Source organism: Caloenas nicobarica, chromosome 22 (genome assembly GCF_036013445.1).
Source record: "Caloenas nicobarica isolate bCalNic1 chromosome 22, bCalNic1.hap1, whole genome shotgun sequence".
Lineage (NCBI taxonomy): Eukaryota > Metazoa > Chordata > Aves > Columbiformes > Columbidae > Caloenas > Caloenas nicobarica.
In genome coordinates this window covers 5,663,799-5,681,165 of record NC_088266.1, presented here as the reverse complement: position 1 = coordinate 5,681,165, position 17,367 = coordinate 5,663,799, and the positions used below count along the sequence as shown (strand labels likewise).

Genomic DNA, 17,367 nt, shown 5'->3' with positions numbered 1-17,367 from the left:
CTCTAACAGAGCCCCAGGAGTTAGAATCTGCCCTTTCTCCATCCCTAACACCCAACCATGGCACCCGTAAACCTTGTACAAGAGGAAGGTGCTTCATGCTTGGTGGCTTCATGCCAGATGCGCAATTTTAAGTCTGTAACTCAGTAGGAGCTTAAAGCACAAGTGTTTTAAAGTGAATGAAGCTTCAGGGTGTCAGCACTGGACTGACCCACTTTTATACCGCGATGCCCCTGTCAAAATACATTAGGCATGATGCTCGCTTTTGGGATGCGGGTTAACCATGTGCAGCTGCAGACGAAGCTGCATCGAGTCCATTTAATTATTTCATGAAGCAGGTAGGGAGACTGTTTCCTGTGAAAAAAGATGACAAGGAAAAGAGGTTGTGCACACATAGCTCTCCTGGGACTGTTAGTGTTTGGGAACAGTAAACACCTGTACAGCAACGTTGGTGGGGAGAGAGCAGATGAACCAGCGTGAGCAGCAGAGAAAAGGTGTGTTTGCGTCAAAGCAGAGAAAATCAAACCCTGATTTTTCTGATGCTGCTCAAATTCCCTCTGAAAACCGATGCTGAGGAGTACGTGCAGCCCAACCGTGAGGGAGCAGCCCCAGCCAGAAACCTCTGGAATTGCGCAATTCCGCCTGCAAGCGCCGCTGCGCCAGCTGTGCAGCTTCCCCTGCATCCCTGCGCTCTGCCAAAAGTGGCACCTCTGGGACTGCTCTCGCCTCAGCCAACTCATAAAGCAGGAGGACCCTTCCCAGAGCCGTCACATCCCCAGCCGATGTGGTCCAGTCCTTCCCAGCCACCCCACCCTGTTCACAGGGCTGAGTTCCCCGCTGCCCGTGACTCAGGGCTTGTAAAAAACAGCGTTTCCTACCACCAGCTGCAGGGACAAGGGAAAAACGTGCTTAAATGCTCCCCCTCCCCGGCCTTTGGAGAGCATCCTCCTCCCCTGGTGCCCAGCAGTGTGAGTCCCGCGCCGGGAAATGGCTGTGGAATGATGACTGCGGCATTTGAGCCCTCTCGGATGGCTATTCAATTAGCGGAGTTATTTTTAGTGCCTTCTGCTGTCTCCTTTGTGTGCGCGTGTGTGGATGTGTATCTTGGCTTGTCCGCGTCTGAGGATCTCAGCTATGAAACAGTTGTCAGTGCTCACTCTAGGAGTGTAGCCAGGACAGTATGTACAACTGGAACAAGTTAAAAAGAAGGGAAAATATTCCAATAAAATGGCTTGGAAAAGCTTGTTTTATAGCTTTATTGCTAGAGCACTGGGCTCGGAGATGTCCTGATTCTAGTTCAGCAGAATCCAAGCTTAAAACCCGCTTGAACGTAGAAGATGAGCAACGTCTTGGGAAACTGGCTTCCTAGGATGTTCCGTTCAGAAACGGATGCTCAGTGGTTTGAAAAAGAGCTTCCTACTGGTGATACGATGCTGACCTCTGGAGGCATCGCTGCTGTTCTCTGAGCCTTTGCAGCGCGGGGCAGAGCTGCAGGATGCTGGATCCCATCGCCTCGTCGGATGAGATTCCACGTGCACGATGCATGGATGCATGGTCTGTGACAGGGACCGCGTTTCCAGGCGGCTGTGTGAGCAGCGGGGGGCAGACAGAGATGCCGGCGCCTTGCAGCAGCCTTCCCGCAACGCTCACCCAAGCAAAGCGTGTCCTTTCACGTGAGCCTGAGCGGCACGAGCTGGAATTTTGCTCCGGGGCGTCCCCTGCGACCCCCTCCTCCTCACAGAGCGCCACGCTGGAGTGGATAAATTTTGACTGCGGCTTGCCAAGCTCTTCTGTGCTTGTCTGCAGAGAGATGCTGTGCTGTCAGCTCCCAAACCTGCGTCTGCCTCCCTCCTTCACACCTCCTTACCACCCTCCCTAAAACACGGCAGGGGCTGAAAGGCATAGCGATCCGCCAGACCATTCTGTATGAGAAAACAACTTTTTACAGAATCCGATCAATGTAATTAAGTACATGAGCGTAACAAGCTATTCCCACAGATAGAGGAGCCTAAAGCTGCCATCAGTTCTGGAGTGGTACCTGATAACTGCGGGCTATTGGCTTTACACAGTGTTTGGAATTAGGGCGGCGCAGAAGTTCTCATCGGTACCACTCCAGACAGCGCCGTGTTGAGCTTCATTAAGTCCTGAGCGTTGCGGGCTGCCATAAATCACCGCGGCTGCGTCACAGGGATCCTCCAGCAGCAGCAGCAGCTTGCAGGGGAGATTTAGCCGTGCTGAGCAAGCCGGGGAGCGTTTCCTGCTGACGAGAAGAAAAGCCACCCAGGCTGTGATGAGTCAGGGAGGCAGATGTTGCGGGTGGAGGGCAGTGCTGGAGTTCGGGGGCAAGGAGGAGGGAATTGGGGGCATGAAATTCCCGAGCCACCTGTCAAACACAGGTTTGGATTTGTCCTGTGTCCTCGGAAGTCCGTGCTGGGAAAGGGAATTGTAGGATCCAGCCTTTTGCTGCTGTTGGGTGAGCTGTGTGAGCTCCTTTCTTGCTGACCCTCCTCAGGCACAGATGTGTGTGAGTCACGGGCTGGACTTCTTGTGTCCTGGTGGAGGCTGAGAGAAAGGGTGGGGTGGTATTTGGCGTGGAAAAATCTTAAAACAAATGATTTGTTCCAAGTATGTCTGGGAAAGGAGAAAAAGCCAAGGGATGATTTTACATTTGAAGCTCTAGCGCTTAAAGCTCTATTTATTTTGTGTTGAAAATTGAATGGAGGGACCCACTTGGGGATCTTGCCTGGCAAAATTAATGAAGAAGCAATAACAGTAGTGCTGGTAGCACAGGATGCTTCTCAACAGAGATGCCGCTGGCAGGAAAAGCGTATTAATTACCTGGTATCCAGTGATATTTGATTTTTCTGTACCCTGGAATCCATTCTTCCTTGGAATGCCCCAGGGTTCTTGTCTGCAGTTGTGCGTATGACACCATACTGTCATTTCCTTTCCCTGATCCCCAGCAAATGTGTCATCCTGGTGGAAACCAGCGGTGGAAGCTTCCCAGCTGCAGCCGCAGGTGGGAACCGGGTGGTTTTCTTGCCGCTCGCCCGTCCCCGCGCGGTGCCGTGAGCGGAGGGAAGGTTGGCCGTGCCCGAACATCACCTGGGGAAGCTGCTCCATGGGAACAGTTTGGGGCCAATGCCTCTTGGAGGGAGCGAACGGATGCCAAGAGCAGTAAATAATTTACATTGGTAAAAACATAAAGCTTGGGTGGTCTTGGGGTTTGCTTTCTTTCCCCCTTTGCTTTGCATCTGTTCATGTTTAGAGGCCGTTCATGCTCAGCTGGTTCTGGCATGTTTCTTGCTTTGTCCCTGGCTGCAGCAACGCACATAATGAATGTGTTTGGGGCTCTGCAGCCAACGCTGCCGCTGCCGCACAGGGTGCTCGGCGTTCTGCACCTGTGGGGTGTCAGAAGCAGGACTTTGCTCATCTCCTCGTGGGAGGTGTTGGGCAGGGAGGACATCTGTGTCTGCAGGCGTCTGCTGGCGCTGGGAGGAGGCGTCAGGATCAAACCAGAGTGGGTTTGCTGGTAGATTTACTATGGGGCATGCGAAGGTTGAAGCTCGGTGACCACCTTGGAGTGCGTGTCACTTGTCAGATCTCTGCAGCGCCTGCCAAGATCTCGGCGTCACGGACGGCACACGGCTCAGGCTGGCAATGCGCATCACGCTTCAGGTCTGTTCTTGTATGTCACTATCCTCCATTCTTAATTGGCAATTCATTAAATGGGTCTTTCCTAAGCGAAGCCTGTTTTGCTTGTGGTGGTAGCTGGTGAGTGATCTCCCTGGACGTATCTCAACACGTGAGCTTTTTAATCTTATTGTGGCCCCTTGTCTTGCTGGGGAGGGGCAGTGAGAGCGGCTCGGTGGGCACTTGGCAGCCAGACCGGGTGAAGCCACCAGCTCCTCACAAAAAGCTGCTGCTTTGGGCAGTGCTGGCTCTTTTGCACTGAAAATTCTCTAAGACGACTGTTCCTGCCTCTTGGAAAAAGTCGGGACACAGGGTGTAGACTGATGAGCTTGGGACCATTTGTTTTTGTGAGGGACAGACGGGAGAGTAAAATGTAAAAGACTTGCAGGAACTAAGGCTCTTTATACCGTACGCTTGGACCTGTCACCGTGTTCATGAGCGTGTGTCTGGCTGGGATGGACCCTCAGCAGTTGTTCCCATCTCCTGAGGTGGCAGTGCCCTCCTCTGGCAAAATGAGAAATTCCAGACAGTTCAAAGTGGGGACTGTGAAGGCAACTCCTGCAAACCATCCTCTCCTGAAGGTCTGGTGGTGGGACAGGTCTCTCCGGGATATTCAGAGCCCTGGCACAGGCTGTGGAGCCTGCAGTGCCCAAATTCTGCATTCATAGGGAGTGCTGCAGCTGCAGGAAAGAAGTTATTGTCCACTATGACAGCCATCAAGTAATGGACACCACCAAGCCCTGCAGTAATGCTGAGTCCCTCGCACTGAAGGTCCTGGAGAGCACTCATGGATTTTCTGACTCCTCAATGTTTCCACGTTGCAAGAATATTTGATTTTCTTTTTGTTCTCTTTTCTTTCAGATCCTGTTTGACCAGGCTCAGAGGTCAGTCCGGCAGCAGCTGCACAATTTTGTGAAAGAGTGAGTACTTGTCTTCTCAGTTTGGACTTCGGCTTCTTGAGCTTCCACTGCACCTGCCCTCTGTGCGCTGGAAACAGAACCGCAACCTCCACACAACTGCTCACGTCTCTAGATGTAAACGAAGCTTCAAAAGTTCATATTGTGGATCACGTATTTCTGAAAGCAAGTGTTAATAAATGAGTGATCACAGTGTACCTGGTTGCACCTGTCCCTGCTCTGCTGGTATCACCACTGTTCTGGCTGCTTTGTAATGACAATTCCCATCATCTCATCCTCTTTGTGTTCCAGTGACGTCCGGAAGTTCAAGGAAACCAAGAAGCAGTTTGACAAGGTGCGAGAGGACATGGAGATCTCGCTGGTGAAGAACGCCCAGGCGCCGCGGCACAAGCCACATGAGGTGGAGGAGGCAACGGGCACCTTGACCATCACCAGAAAGTGTTTCCGGCACCTGGCGCTGGACTACGTGTTGCAGGTTGGTGTCTGTGCCCCCAGCTCTGACTGTGTCTCCCAGTATAGAACAAAACATCGCCCACAAAGTGCTGAATCATCTGCTCTAGGGAATGAAGAAGTTGAGGGATGAGAGGGGGCAAGTAGGGTCTTACAACTACATTCAGAAGGGTACTGGGTTACTAATCCATTGGACATTTTCTCTCCAGCCTGCAGAGAGTCAGACCCTGTTTGGTGGATCTATTGCACCTTGTAGAACTCACCTTCATCGTCTTTGACTTTGTCAACAGGCCTGAAATTGGTGCGGTCAAACTCGAAGGGTTACTTTCACACCTTGAAGAGAGCCAAAAGCACCAGGACCCAGTAAAGCACAGTTCAGGGCAAGGCTGTTCACTGGAGTGTAGCACATTTCCGTTGTTATAGTGGCTGGTTTATGGCTATAAATGGCCAGGAGTGACATGAGAGATCAAACATCTCCTTCATGTGATACCAAACTGCACTCTGGGGTCGTTGTTTGTCAGCGTATGTACAGACGTACATCTCGCAGTGACAGTCAGTACCAGCCCAGGTCGGAAAATGCATTTATGGTGTTTCCCTTTCTGTAGCACCTGGATCTCACCAGCCTTTTCAGAAACACACTTTCTGGAACTGTCCGTGAATAGTTTGTGGTTTGCTGCTAGGGCTATTGCAGCGAGTCGTTGGTACTTAATCTCCGTGCCAGACCGCTTAATGCTGCCGATGCTGAGAGTCTTGTCTTGATCCCTTCACAGATCAACGTCCTGCAGGCCAAGAAGAAGTTTGAGATTCTGGATGCGGTAAGGGCTCTCTGTTTTCTGTTTTTCGGTGATCCAACGAAAGGCAGCCCTCTCCATTGCAGGTTGCATGGGCCTGACAAATCGACTTCTCAGTCTGCCCTGGCGATTCTGTCTGGGTATGCGAACGAGAGGGGAGAATAAAGGACCAGTGAGAGAATCCACAGGCCAGGGCTGGAAGGGACTTTCAGGCGTGAAGGATGCGGCTTTGTGCTCACAACAGGGGTTACCTGACGGCGTGGAAGGAATTGCGAGAGGAGAAGAGGGACATGCATCTGATGGATCAGTTGCTTTGTGAAGGGAAAGGGTTAGACCTCGAAGAGACTTGTTTGTAGGTACTAAGGGATAAGGACTTTTCGCTTTGTCCCAAGCTTGTTCTGACCCTGCTGTCGTTTCCCTCCCCAGATGCTGTCCTTCATGCACGCCCAGTACACCTTTTTCCAGCAGGGCTACAGCCTTCTTCACGAACTGGATCCCTACATGAAGAAACTGGCCACAGAGGTGAGGGGACAGGGGGTTTGGTCGACTCAACCTGCCTCATAAACCTCATAAACCTCCTTCCTGACTTTTGTACCCGATGTTCTCCTTCCTGCCTTTAGCTGGACCAGCTGGTGATCGATTCTGCGGTGGAGAAGAGGGAGATGGAGCACAAACATGCCATGATCCAGCAAAGGGTGAGTCCTGGGGCTGCAGCTTGGTGCAAAGCATCGCATCTCTCCATCAGTGCTGCTGTCTGGATCACAATGGCAACTGCCATCTGATCGTAGAGTTCTGGAATAGTTTGGGTTGGAAGGGACATAAACTAATTTCATTTTATTTTTCTTTTGCTTCTCTTCACGAATTGCTGACCTGCCCCTGCAGACCCTCCTGCAGGTGAGTACCCACATGTATTTCTTCTGACATCTTCCTTTCTCCAAATCAGCATTTTGCTGCTCTGGATATTTACTAAGCCCTGCCTTTGAAAGGAAAACAAAGAAACCTTCCCGTAGCGTTAGTGCTGTAACCTGAACACTGGCGATGTCATTTTAAAGCCCAGTTTCAAGTGAGTTTGGTTTCATCCTCATCAAAGTTGTTTTCAGCCCTGTGCTAAAATAAGATTTTGGTTCTCTCTGCCTGGAGGACTTTCAACACGCACTTTGGGCACAGTCCGAGGGGATTTCATATAGAAATAGCTGTTAATGAGCCAAGGCCCGGGTAGGAATCACTAAGGAGTCCGTATCTGGCAGGCGCTTGTGTGGATCAATACTGCTCACCAGGAGGAATCTTTAAGTGGCCGTTATTCCCTCTCTCAAAAATGTCATAACCCATGAAATGGAGACGTAACCAGATCGGAAAGCTAATGACAGACCCTCCCTGTGCACGTGCTCCCTTGGGTTAAGGGTTCGAAGGGAGGGGGGAATCCATTTGTGAGCTCTCGGTTCCCCCAGGACTCTGCTGGAGTGATGACTTCATTCAAGGGAACATGGAAAATCTCTCTTTAGTGCAGCGCGTCTCAGTTAAATCTCTGTACGTGGCTTTGCTCACTGGACTCTCAGGGAGTGAAGCAGGGGGCAGGTTCCAAGAGGGGGAAAGAGCAATTACTCTTCATCAGGACACATATGCATAGAGCTGTGGCTCTGTGTGCAGAAGCTTGTAAGAGAGCTGAACGTCCCTGCTGCAATTTATGATTTAAAGCTTCCTGCCTTGAGATGTCATTTGACCATTTTTCAGCTACTCTGAGTCAGTGCTGCTCCTCCCTTTGCCATGGAGCAAGGGAGCACAGGACATATGTGAATGATGTCTTCATGCTGAGCCCAGAATACCCTCTGATCTCTTGAAAATAATTCTCATTGATACAAAAAGTGTTTCAATAAAATCAGCAAGAGGAAAGGAAGAGTCTCAAATGTTTATTGTAGCTCATAAAAATTGAGTTATCCTCCTGTTGTGCAAAGAGAGAGGAGAGCTCCAGCGCAAAGGCTGGGGCGGCTTTTCTTCTGGCTGTGTAGAGTGCACATGTAATGAGTTTGGATGTTTTCGTGTGGGCTCAGTCACTTCAGGTGGATGCACGGAGACAGGGCTTGGTGTAGGCTGAAGAAAAATTTTGGAGAATGTAACACTGGAACACACAGGCCTAGAGGTTTTTTTTCCAATGCAAAATGAATAGGGAAATAGTAATGTTTAAACCTTGAAGATCTTGACCTTCCTGAATCCTTCCACCGCACCAAAACTGACAAGTCTCTGAAAGTGGAAGAACACAGGGCTATATAAAAAAAATTATTTGCAGCCTCATATCTATTCCCCAGTCTGGAATAGTGGGAGAAGGAACTGTGCTTGGTTTGCCCAGCAAGGGAGGACGGAGTGCCAAGGCAGAGCTCTCTGCCTCATTTACTCCAGCTGGTAGATAATGAACCAGGGGCCCTATGGCGCTTCGACACCCCGATTTCCGTGGCTGGAATTACCCACCAAAGCCCGGCTTTGCTCCGGGAAACGCAGACCCTGCTGAAGGCAGATAAGCCCGGCTCTGTTAAGGTCAGGAAGGCATTCGGTGAGCATCCTCCTGTCAACTTCGTTGCCTGGTTTCTCCCTCTCCCTTCCGTGCCTCCCTGGCAGCTGTATGGTAATTAGCCCTTGCTCTAAGCTGATTGCCTGTGAATAGGAGCAGGAGGGGGGGAGCAGGTGGTCCCCAGGGGCCAGCGGATCTTCCTTCCCTAGCGCCCCTTGCTTTGACAGGGGCCAAGGGCAGAGCTTACAGCTTCCCAAAAAGGAGTAGGAGGGGTAAAGGAGAAAGGGCTTGAAGAAGAAATCCCTCCTTCCCCGCCAGCCCACGGTGCTCGGCGGAGATGCTGCTCTAGAGAGGGAGGACACGCAGCTGCTCTCCAGGCAAGAGCAGCCAAAAACCCCTCCCTTGCAGCAGCAGCATGAAGATTTTCGGCAGGCTCGAATACCTCCTGGTAAGGAAACTCCCGCAGGGTTGCTTTGATGTGGGGAGAAGGTTCAGAGGGTGCTTTTCCTTGGGGGAAACAAGGATTGTACCTGTGGGACCTTGCTTGCTGGTGTGACCCAAAAGCAAGCACAGCTTTCTTAGCGCAGGAGGGCAGCTGCGGTCGGTTCTGTGTCTGGGTTGGGAAAGCTCTGGGGCAGGGCGCAGATCTCTGCGCATCATCTGCTGACAAGCCGCCGAGCAAGGAGATCATTTGGCGTTAGGAAGCGCAAGAAAGAAAAGGTCTGTAAATGGGATTTGGCCGGAATTGAATGGGAGCTGTCTGCACAGAGCGGAGTGCAGGTGGGGGAGTCCTCCTCCAAATTCCATCTGGCTCTGAGGGTCTGGGACTGTACACAGTATATACACAGAGGTAAAAATAGCCAGAAAAAGGAAAGCTTCGAGTATATTCAGGAACCAGAAGCCAACAGAATGTGCGTGCACCAGTGTCTGTTGAAGGGGGGGGTGTGCATCTTTAGGGAACGTGAATATTCCTCTGACTCATTTTCGTGAGATTCGAATATCCAAACTAGTCACATAAATTTTTTAACTCGCCTCCAGGAGTTCTTTTCAATACATGGATGTATACATAATGTTGTTAGAGTGTACATAATATTATTGTTCAATACCGAGCATCACTGGTTACTTAAGAGGGCACTTTTGGATAAAAGCCTTTGTCCTCTATGAGGGAAGGCATGTATCGCATGTGTTGTTGCTTATCCTAAATGGTATTGATTGAAAATAAACTAACACAGAGGTTTGGCAGTAAGATACGTTTTTCTGAATATCTAAAAACAGCTCAACCGAAGTGGTTCCCTGGTCATGATTGCCTCGTTTTGATAGTGTTTTCTATCAGTAAAAATGAAACCATTGTGCAGAAAAGGATAAGTATCATTATTTCCACGTCGAATTTACACACTGAGAGAGTAATGCCATGGCTTTTCAGGGAGGGCCATTGCCATAGTGATTGTATTTTAAATAATTTTAAGGAAGCCTGGATATTTTAGGGGAAGGTTCTGTCAGTTCCCAGCCAGGTGCTGTGCCCTTGGGGACAGGAATGACCCTATAAACAAGGTTTCCTTGGGGATGCTCTTGGGCAGGGCTCCTTGCTTGGACTCCCACCCCCAAGGGCTCCAGGCTGATCCAGGGGCATCTTCATGTTTCGTATTAAGTCTGTTCACTGAAGCTGGAGGTTTGTTGAATTTTACCAGCCATTTTCTCTGCATGAAATGCTCGTTTTGCAGGAAGAATTGGGAGAGTTTGGCCTCTGCAGTGCAAGCAGGGTCTGCGCACGCTGTGTGGAGATGGGCAGGGGAGTTTTGACCATGTGCGCCATGGGACAGCCTTCAAACAGGGCTGGTTTTGGGGGTTTTTAAAATTTTTTTTCTTTTTTCATGAGTCTGTGCCTTTGCTGGGTTTTACTTTCCATTCGCTGGTTTGAAACCGTCCGCATTAACGTCCCTTTTCACATCCCGATGGATGTTCCTCTTGGAATGTGTTACTTCATTGTTGCTTCAGCCGGACTCCGCGGGCTCCCATGGAAACCGCCGGGATGTCATTTCTAAAAGGAAATCGGTTCCCAGGCGGCCTCGTGTATGAACTCGGAGCGACAGGGCCGGGAAGGGGAGGGGACAGCGGGGTTGGTGTCATTGATCTGGTTTCTTTTTTTGGAAGACGTCCGATTTATTTCACCAACGCGTGATCCAACGTGTCCCTGCTGTCGCTAACCACGACTGCGCGTGCAGTTGGAGCCAGAGCCGTTCAGATCCCCATCCAAGGAAGCTTTTTCCATGTCAAACATCTTTTCGCAGTACTGCGACAACAAAGTGCTAAATGAGGGCTTAATAAATCAGCGCAAACTTATTTAGAGCAGATTTTTCTGCTCTGTGTACATTGCAATGATGGGAAGGATTTGGTAAAAGGTAGTTTATTAAAATAATGCATTATAATCTCACGTATACAGCTAAGGTCGAGGTGTTCTGCCCTCAACTGCCCTGCGGTAGTTCTGTTCATATAGGAATTACACCAGCAGAAATATGAGCAGAATTTGGCCTGGGGTTGTTTCCTTAACCAAAGAGAGAACAAGGAAGAGAAACACCTTCAAAGGAATACGAACGCAAGCCGTTCTTTCCAGCAATGTGTTTCTACGTTTGGACATCCACGCGATTCTCTGTAGTCTTAGATGCGCTTGGTGGTTTTGTGTTTGATTTTCTCTTGGTGCAGGTGAGAGTTCTTTCAAAGGCGATGAAGAAACTCCACATGTCTGCAGCGGTTCTGCTTGAGCCAGTCGGCTTGTAGAAAGTTGTAATAAAATAGTCTCAGTGAGGTTAAATTCACACCTGGCTCGACTCCACTGATTTTTAGTGGATTTACTCTAGTGACGCATGTGGCCCATCTGTTCCTCCTGCACTCATCGCCAGTATATCCTCCTCACCCTCACACTGCTTGATTATATAAGGACAGCCGAAGAAATCGGGATATTATATTTAGACTCTCGCTCTTATTTTTACCTCTTCCACAAAGCCAGGCACAGCTAAGTGCTCATTTTTAAGCTGTGCTTGGAAGGGTTTTGCCCTGCACTTTTGAACAAAGTCCGGGTTTTTGGATGTTTGCATTATTTATTCTAAAACGGTGCAGATTCTCATCAAATGTACCGAATTGTCATTTTAGGAGCAGCTCTACAAAAATCACGCGTTCAAATATCTACGAGTTAGAGGAAAATTCCCTCTAGCCTTTGTTTGCGATGTGCACATGAAAGACATCTGCAGAAGAGCACCCCATGGGATTCACCCTCTTACGGCAGGAAAATGTTGGACTGAGCAGACCTCTCTTAATTGGGTTGCCTTAGAGCAGTTTCTGGTGTCTAATTGGGCATCATGCTGTCTTTCCAAGGAATGACTCAGTCCTGTCCCATTAGATCTCCTCCTTCTCTATCAGGATTATTCTTATTATGACACCTCCCAGGCAAGCTTGCATCTCTGAACATGAAAATAACTCATCTTAATGAGAGTGAAGGGCACGTTGCCTGGCAACGCAGCATCACGAGGGTCTTGGTGTGCTGAGCTAGGACAGGCACTTAACTTAATGGAGCTGTTTTCACCGCTGTGCCTTTGAACCAAGTGGTACAGGGAGAAATATTTGTGCTCAGGAGAGAGGAAGGCGTGGGTAGAATGCATCATTAGAGTGGAATCGGTGTGCAAGAAAGACAATGTGCCTTAGTTCCCCAGGTTAGAGGGGAGGATCGTTGGGTTTCCTGACCCAGTTTCTCTTGGGAAGGGGGCAGAGCATCGCCTGGGGACAAGGATCCCGTGTTCTGGGAGAGCAGCCACTGTTCCCTCTGCTCTGTCGTGCTCCCCAGCTGTCAGAATCCATGGGATCTGTCTGATGAATCAGTGCCAAACCTGACAAATCCACCCTAACTGGTAGCATAGAGAACTGAGTGAGCGCAGATTGGACATGGCACATGATGACAGCTGACGAAAATGGAATCGATAAGTCTTCCCCTCTAGAAATTATCGTGCCTGTTTTCCTTGTGTGGAAGGGTTGGGGTTGGTTCTGTTCCTGGCCCCTTGCAGAGCAGAGAGGTGGCAGCAGCATCACTATAGTAACTCAGTTGGCCAGTGACAGGCACCTCTGTGGCTTTATTTCCCATTGCGGGCTGCCCCAAATATTGGGAATTTTTAGCCCTCACCATGATAAGCTACCTGCCTTTCTCCTTGTCAGGTACCAGAGTTGGGAAATACAGCATGGACGATACTTTCCTGCAAACAATAGGGACAGATAAGCGTACTGGAATGAGGACAGTTCACGTCCGCTATTCACAGTGAGGACAGACAGCTCTGCCTGAACCTTTGCATTTTGACGCAGAGGTTTTTTAATTCACGATGTTTTCATTAGGCTCATCCCTACCTCGGTCCTGCAGAGCACGGTCATGCTGGAGTCTCAGTCTCTTTCTGTTTTCAGGACTTTTCTTATGATGACTCAAAGGTGGAGTTTAATGTCGATGCCCCGAATGGAGTGGTGATGGAAGGCTACCTTTTCAAGAGAGCTAGCAACGCTTTCAAAACATGGAATCGGTGAGTAATAACTCATACTGCATTTGATCTTTGCTCTCAGACTCTGAACACAGCTCATAGTGCCTGCACAGGGACACATTTCACTTGTGGCGAGATCTTGGCAACTGTTGTCACCACTGGAAGGATTCCGAGCTAAGTAGTTAAAAGCTAAATAGTTAAAATAGTCCAAATGAGGTTGGTTTGATGGTTTCTGCACATAGAGGCATTAATTTTAGGAGCATTTTGCTTGCAGGTTGAGAGAGGTGATCCTTAATCTCTACTCAGCACTGGTGAGGCCACATCTAGCTGGTACTGAGCTTGCAAAGCCACATGCTTTGCAGGTCTTTATTGCATTGGAGAGGAACATTACTCAGTAAAAGAGGTAGATGCTGCATAGTTTATGTATGTGATAATTGTTTTTAAACAGGAAAATAATAATGCTTCTTTCTGTGAAGCAGGACATGCCATGAGTATCAAACCTGTCTGTTTTGGGATGGGGAGATATGTGAGAGTGGAAACATCAGCTGTGCTGCTGGGAGCTGAGAAATGGCTTTCTGTGCAGCGACCCTGCTCTTAATAACTGATGAATATTTCATCTGGTGGGTCACTGGGAACACCAGGCACTAGTCAGGAGCCTCCACAGCTGCCAGAGATCTCAGGAAAGTGGAAGCAAAGGTTTCATGTTCCGGCCTCGCTCGATATTTGTGTATTTAGTTTCCCTTGGGATCGTCAATGGTTGTGCAAAAGGATTCAGACCCTTCCAGGGAGTTTCTAATGCGTGAGATCGATGCTTTTTTGATCTGCATTTCCTCCTCTCACGTAACAGGGGGATGATACAATATTAAGAGATCTTTTACTTGCCTATGGGATCCATTCAAAGTAGACACCACAGCAAGGCTGTAATGTGCTGTCGTTAGGCTCTGGGATAAACAAACGCTAACAAACTGCTGTTCGCTTGTTCCGATGTCTGTCTGTCTGCCCTCAGGAGGTGGTTCTCCATACAGAACAGTCAGCTGGTCTACCAGAAGAAGCTAAAGGTCAGTGGGGCTGCTGGGGCAGATTGGCCAACTTGGCCGGTGTCCTGCTCCACTGGGGACTTCTGCACCACGGGGTGAAAGGAGGCGAATCACAGATTGGTTTGGGTCGGAAGGGACCTTCAAAGGGACAGCGTCAGCGAAGCATTTTGGTTGGGGAAGGAGTTTTCCGATTCAAGGAGCCAACGCGGCCACCTGTTCTCGGCGTTTCAGGATGTCCTCACGGTGGTGGTGGAAGACCTGCGGCTCTGCACCGTCAAGCCGTGCGAAGACATAGAGAGGAGGTTTTGCTTTGAGGTCGTCTCGCCTACCAAGTAAGTTTGGTGGCTTCCCTGGGCCATCCTCCTGGTAGCTGGGCTGCGCATGGAGCTGCAGGGGATGAGATCGGAGCAGGTGCTGCCCTGGGCTATTAAATGTTGGCGGGGAGGTACCATTGCCTGTGTTCCAGAGTCCCTGGGAGGTTTGTCAGGCACCAGCATAAGCCAGATCTAGGCCACACGTGCTGAATGTATATATGTAGCCAGGGAATCTGCCAGTTCTCAGCTTTTCAAACCAGCCAGCAGTCCTGCCTGGAGTTTTTGAAGAAGGAACATCTCTGACAGTGCAAACTTGTAGGATTAGTTTTTTCCCTTTTTCCTGTCAAATCAAGGTGCTGCCCCCGTTGGAATGTCTGTGCTGAGGATGAGGTGGAACGACTTTGACCAAAATGTGCGCCCTGTCGTTTTGCTCTTTCCCCCTCGTTTCTGTACCCCGCAGGAGCTGCATGCTGCAGGCGGACTCGGAGAAGCTGCGTCAGGCCTGGATTCAGGCTGTTCAAGCCAGCATCGCTTCTGCGTACCGGGAGAGTCCGGACAGCTACTACATCGAAGTGAGTGGAGAGAGTCAGGAAATGTCCATAATTGTGTCTCTGAACTTCGTTCACCAGCCAAAGCCATGCTTGGAAAGCTGGGCTGGGGGAAAGGCAGGGCTTTAAATCAGCGTTGTCCTGACATCTTCACTATCTTGTCACTTCTCTGGATTGATGGAAATGTGTTCCTGTGGGCAGAGCTTGCTCCCTGGCTGGGACAAGGGCAAGCAAGTGCTTTGCTGGACAATGGTCTGGGTGCTGCCCGCGTTCCCAGAGCAGGGTCTTGTGGCAATAATAGAGGTTAATGAGGCTTCACCTGCTCCCTTCTTGGACTAGCCTCAGTTTATTCTTCTTCGGATAACATTTCCTATCAACACCTCTGCTATACAAGGTCTGGTTCATTCCACAGCACTTTGCAGAATCCCAGAACCCTTTTTTCTCCTGCAGAGACTGGACCGAACTGCTTCCCCATCAACGAGCAGCATTGATTCTGCCACCGACTCCCGGGAGCGCAGTGTGAAAGGAGAGAGCATCTTGCAGAGGGTGCAGAGCATCCCCGGGAACGACCAGTGCTGCGACTGTGGGCAACCAGATCCCCGCTGGGCCAGCATCAACCTGGGCATTCTGCTGTGCATCGAGTGCTCCGGGATCCACAGGTACCGTGCGCTCTGTGCTGCCGGCCAGGGGTGGGCTGCAAACTCCACAAAGAAACGGTGCAGCGTGGATTACAGCTGACGATAATGTTTGTACAGACAGATTCCAAAGTAATTGCTTGCTGTGGTACCTGTGTGTGCAGGTACATCTGCGTATGCGTCTCTGCTATAGCTATGTTTTGTATAGATAAATATGTAATAACAGGATTGATCTTGTTCATCTTACGATGGCTTAGAAGTTCTGTTTTGAGGCGTGTAACCATTTCGGTTTTCTTCCTTTTGGATCGTAGGAGTCTGGGTGTTCACTGCTCCAAGGTCCGATCTCTCACGCTGGATTCCTGGGAGCCAGAGTTACTGAAAGTGAGTGGTGGCTTTTAACGGTGAGAGACAGACAAATGGTGGACGTGGAGGAGTCCTGCTTGGTGGTGGGCTAGAGGGAAGGCGCCTCCTCGCCTGAGGATTTAATTCGTTCCCTCTTGTGTCACAGCTGATGTGCGAGCTGGGGAACAGCACCATGAATCAGATTTACGAGGCGCAGTGTGAAGAGTTGGGGCTGAAGAAACCAACAGCCGGGAGCTCCAGGTGAGTCTGGTCCTCGCTGTTCCCTGGAGCTGAACATCTCATTCCGTTTTCAGCTACACCCCACGCTTCTTCGTTTGGCTTTAAAATGAGAGATGGTTTTAGGTTTGAGAAACTATCCCTTCTTAATATAAGCCTCAGTGATTCTTAGGACTTGAAGCTGGGTTGATAAAATGACCCAGAGCAGCTCAACCTCCTTGTGGCTCTTTGCTTTAGGTGAATTATATGTCACCCTGTACCCAGCTTTATGCTTTTCTTCTCTTAGGCAGGACAAGGAAGCCTGGATCAAGGTGAAGTACGTAGAGAAGAAATTCCTGAAGAAGCTGCCGAACGGGGAGGCTCTGACCGACAACGAGCGGAAACCTCGGCGCTGGTGCGTGAAGAAGTGCCAGAGACACAACAGCACCACGAAAGCGCCCACGGCTCGTAGAAAGTACCGTCACGAGGCTGGCAACGCGTCCCCGGCCATGCTGTCGTCAGGTGGGAGCCCCCCTCATCCCCCTCCCCGTGCGGAGCCGTGCTGGCCTTGGTCACCACCCTTTGTAGGTAACACACCTGCCCAAATAACCTGCGTGGCCCTGTTCTTTCTCTGGGACCTGCAAGCCAGAGGTATAAGCAAAAATGCTCGTGCACGAACCGTGCTGGCGCAGGTCTTCAGAGCCATTTCCTGACATTTTCCATCTATTTAAGGAGGTTCTTGTAGCTAAATGAGATCATTACCCACGGGTGATCCAGCTTGCTTTATGCGTTTTCTTTCACATTCCAGCTTCCTGCTGTGAAAAGTTTCAAATCCTTTTATTTTTACCTGCCTATCTGTAAGACAGGCCATGCTTATGAAGGGTTCTGGCTGCTCAGAATCCTCGTGGATAACTTGATCTGCAGTTTATCACCGCCTGTAGTTACTGTATTTTGATGGTGTTATGTGAGCATGAGTTTGGCACTGGGCACACCAGGGGTGCATTGGATATGCAAGCTCAGCCTGGGTAATTACAGCTGTAGAACTGCGTATCATTTCGTTTGCGTGTTGTTAACTCTATATTTCCAAATCCCTCTGTGTCAAACAGCTGCTACGCTGGAGAGGAAGTTCCGTCGGGATTCCCTGTTCTGCCCCGATGAGCTGGACTCTCTCTTCTCCTACTTTGACACCGGCGCCGGCTCCGGCCCACGCAGTAAGTACGAAGAGAGCAATGACGCGTCTCTGCTGCTGGCACATCTACCTGCCAGCTCTTCAGGGCACGGGCAGAGCCGCGGACCCCAGGCAAGGCATCGGCACCACTGCAGAGAGGGCAAACACTTCGGAAACACCACGAGGAGTTAGTTGCACAAACTCCAACAAATCGCTTTTATTACACTTATTATTGTAATATCCTA

The 17,367-nt window shown here is 49.9% G+C and overlaps 1 protein-coding gene across 1 annotated transcript in view; it reads left to right on the top strand.

Annotated features, from left to right (window-relative positions):
• ACAP3 (ArfGAP with coiled-coil, ankyrin repeat and PH domains 3) overlaps window positions 1-17,367 on the top strand; it is a 65,666-nt gene that overhangs the window by 34,741 nt on the left and 13,558 nt on the right. Inside the window, exons 5-19 of the mRNA XM_065649955.1 lie at window positions 4,552-4,610; window positions 4,899-5,082; window positions 5,828-5,872; window positions 6,275-6,370; window positions 6,469-6,543; window positions 6,731-6,742; window positions 12,792-12,904; window positions 13,869-13,920; window positions 14,131-14,231; window positions 14,674-14,785; window positions 15,212-15,420; window positions 15,708-15,777; window positions 15,905-15,999; window positions 16,262-16,476; window positions 17,061-17,165. Coding sequence (XP_065506027.1) covers window positions 4,552-4,610; window positions 4,899-5,082; window positions 5,828-5,872; window positions 6,275-6,370; window positions 6,469-6,543; window positions 6,731-6,742; window positions 12,792-12,904; window positions 13,869-13,920; window positions 14,131-14,231; window positions 14,674-14,785; window positions 15,212-15,420; window positions 15,708-15,777; window positions 15,905-15,999; window positions 16,262-16,476; window positions 17,061-17,165 — 1,543 coding nt within the window. The remainder of the gene's footprint in view (window positions 1-4,551; window positions 4,611-4,898; window positions 5,083-5,827; window positions 5,873-6,274; window positions 6,371-6,468; window positions 6,544-6,730; window positions 6,743-12,791; window positions 12,905-13,868; window positions 13,921-14,130; window positions 14,232-14,673; window positions 14,786-15,211; window positions 15,421-15,707; window positions 15,778-15,904; window positions 16,000-16,261; window positions 16,477-17,060; window positions 17,166-17,367) is intronic.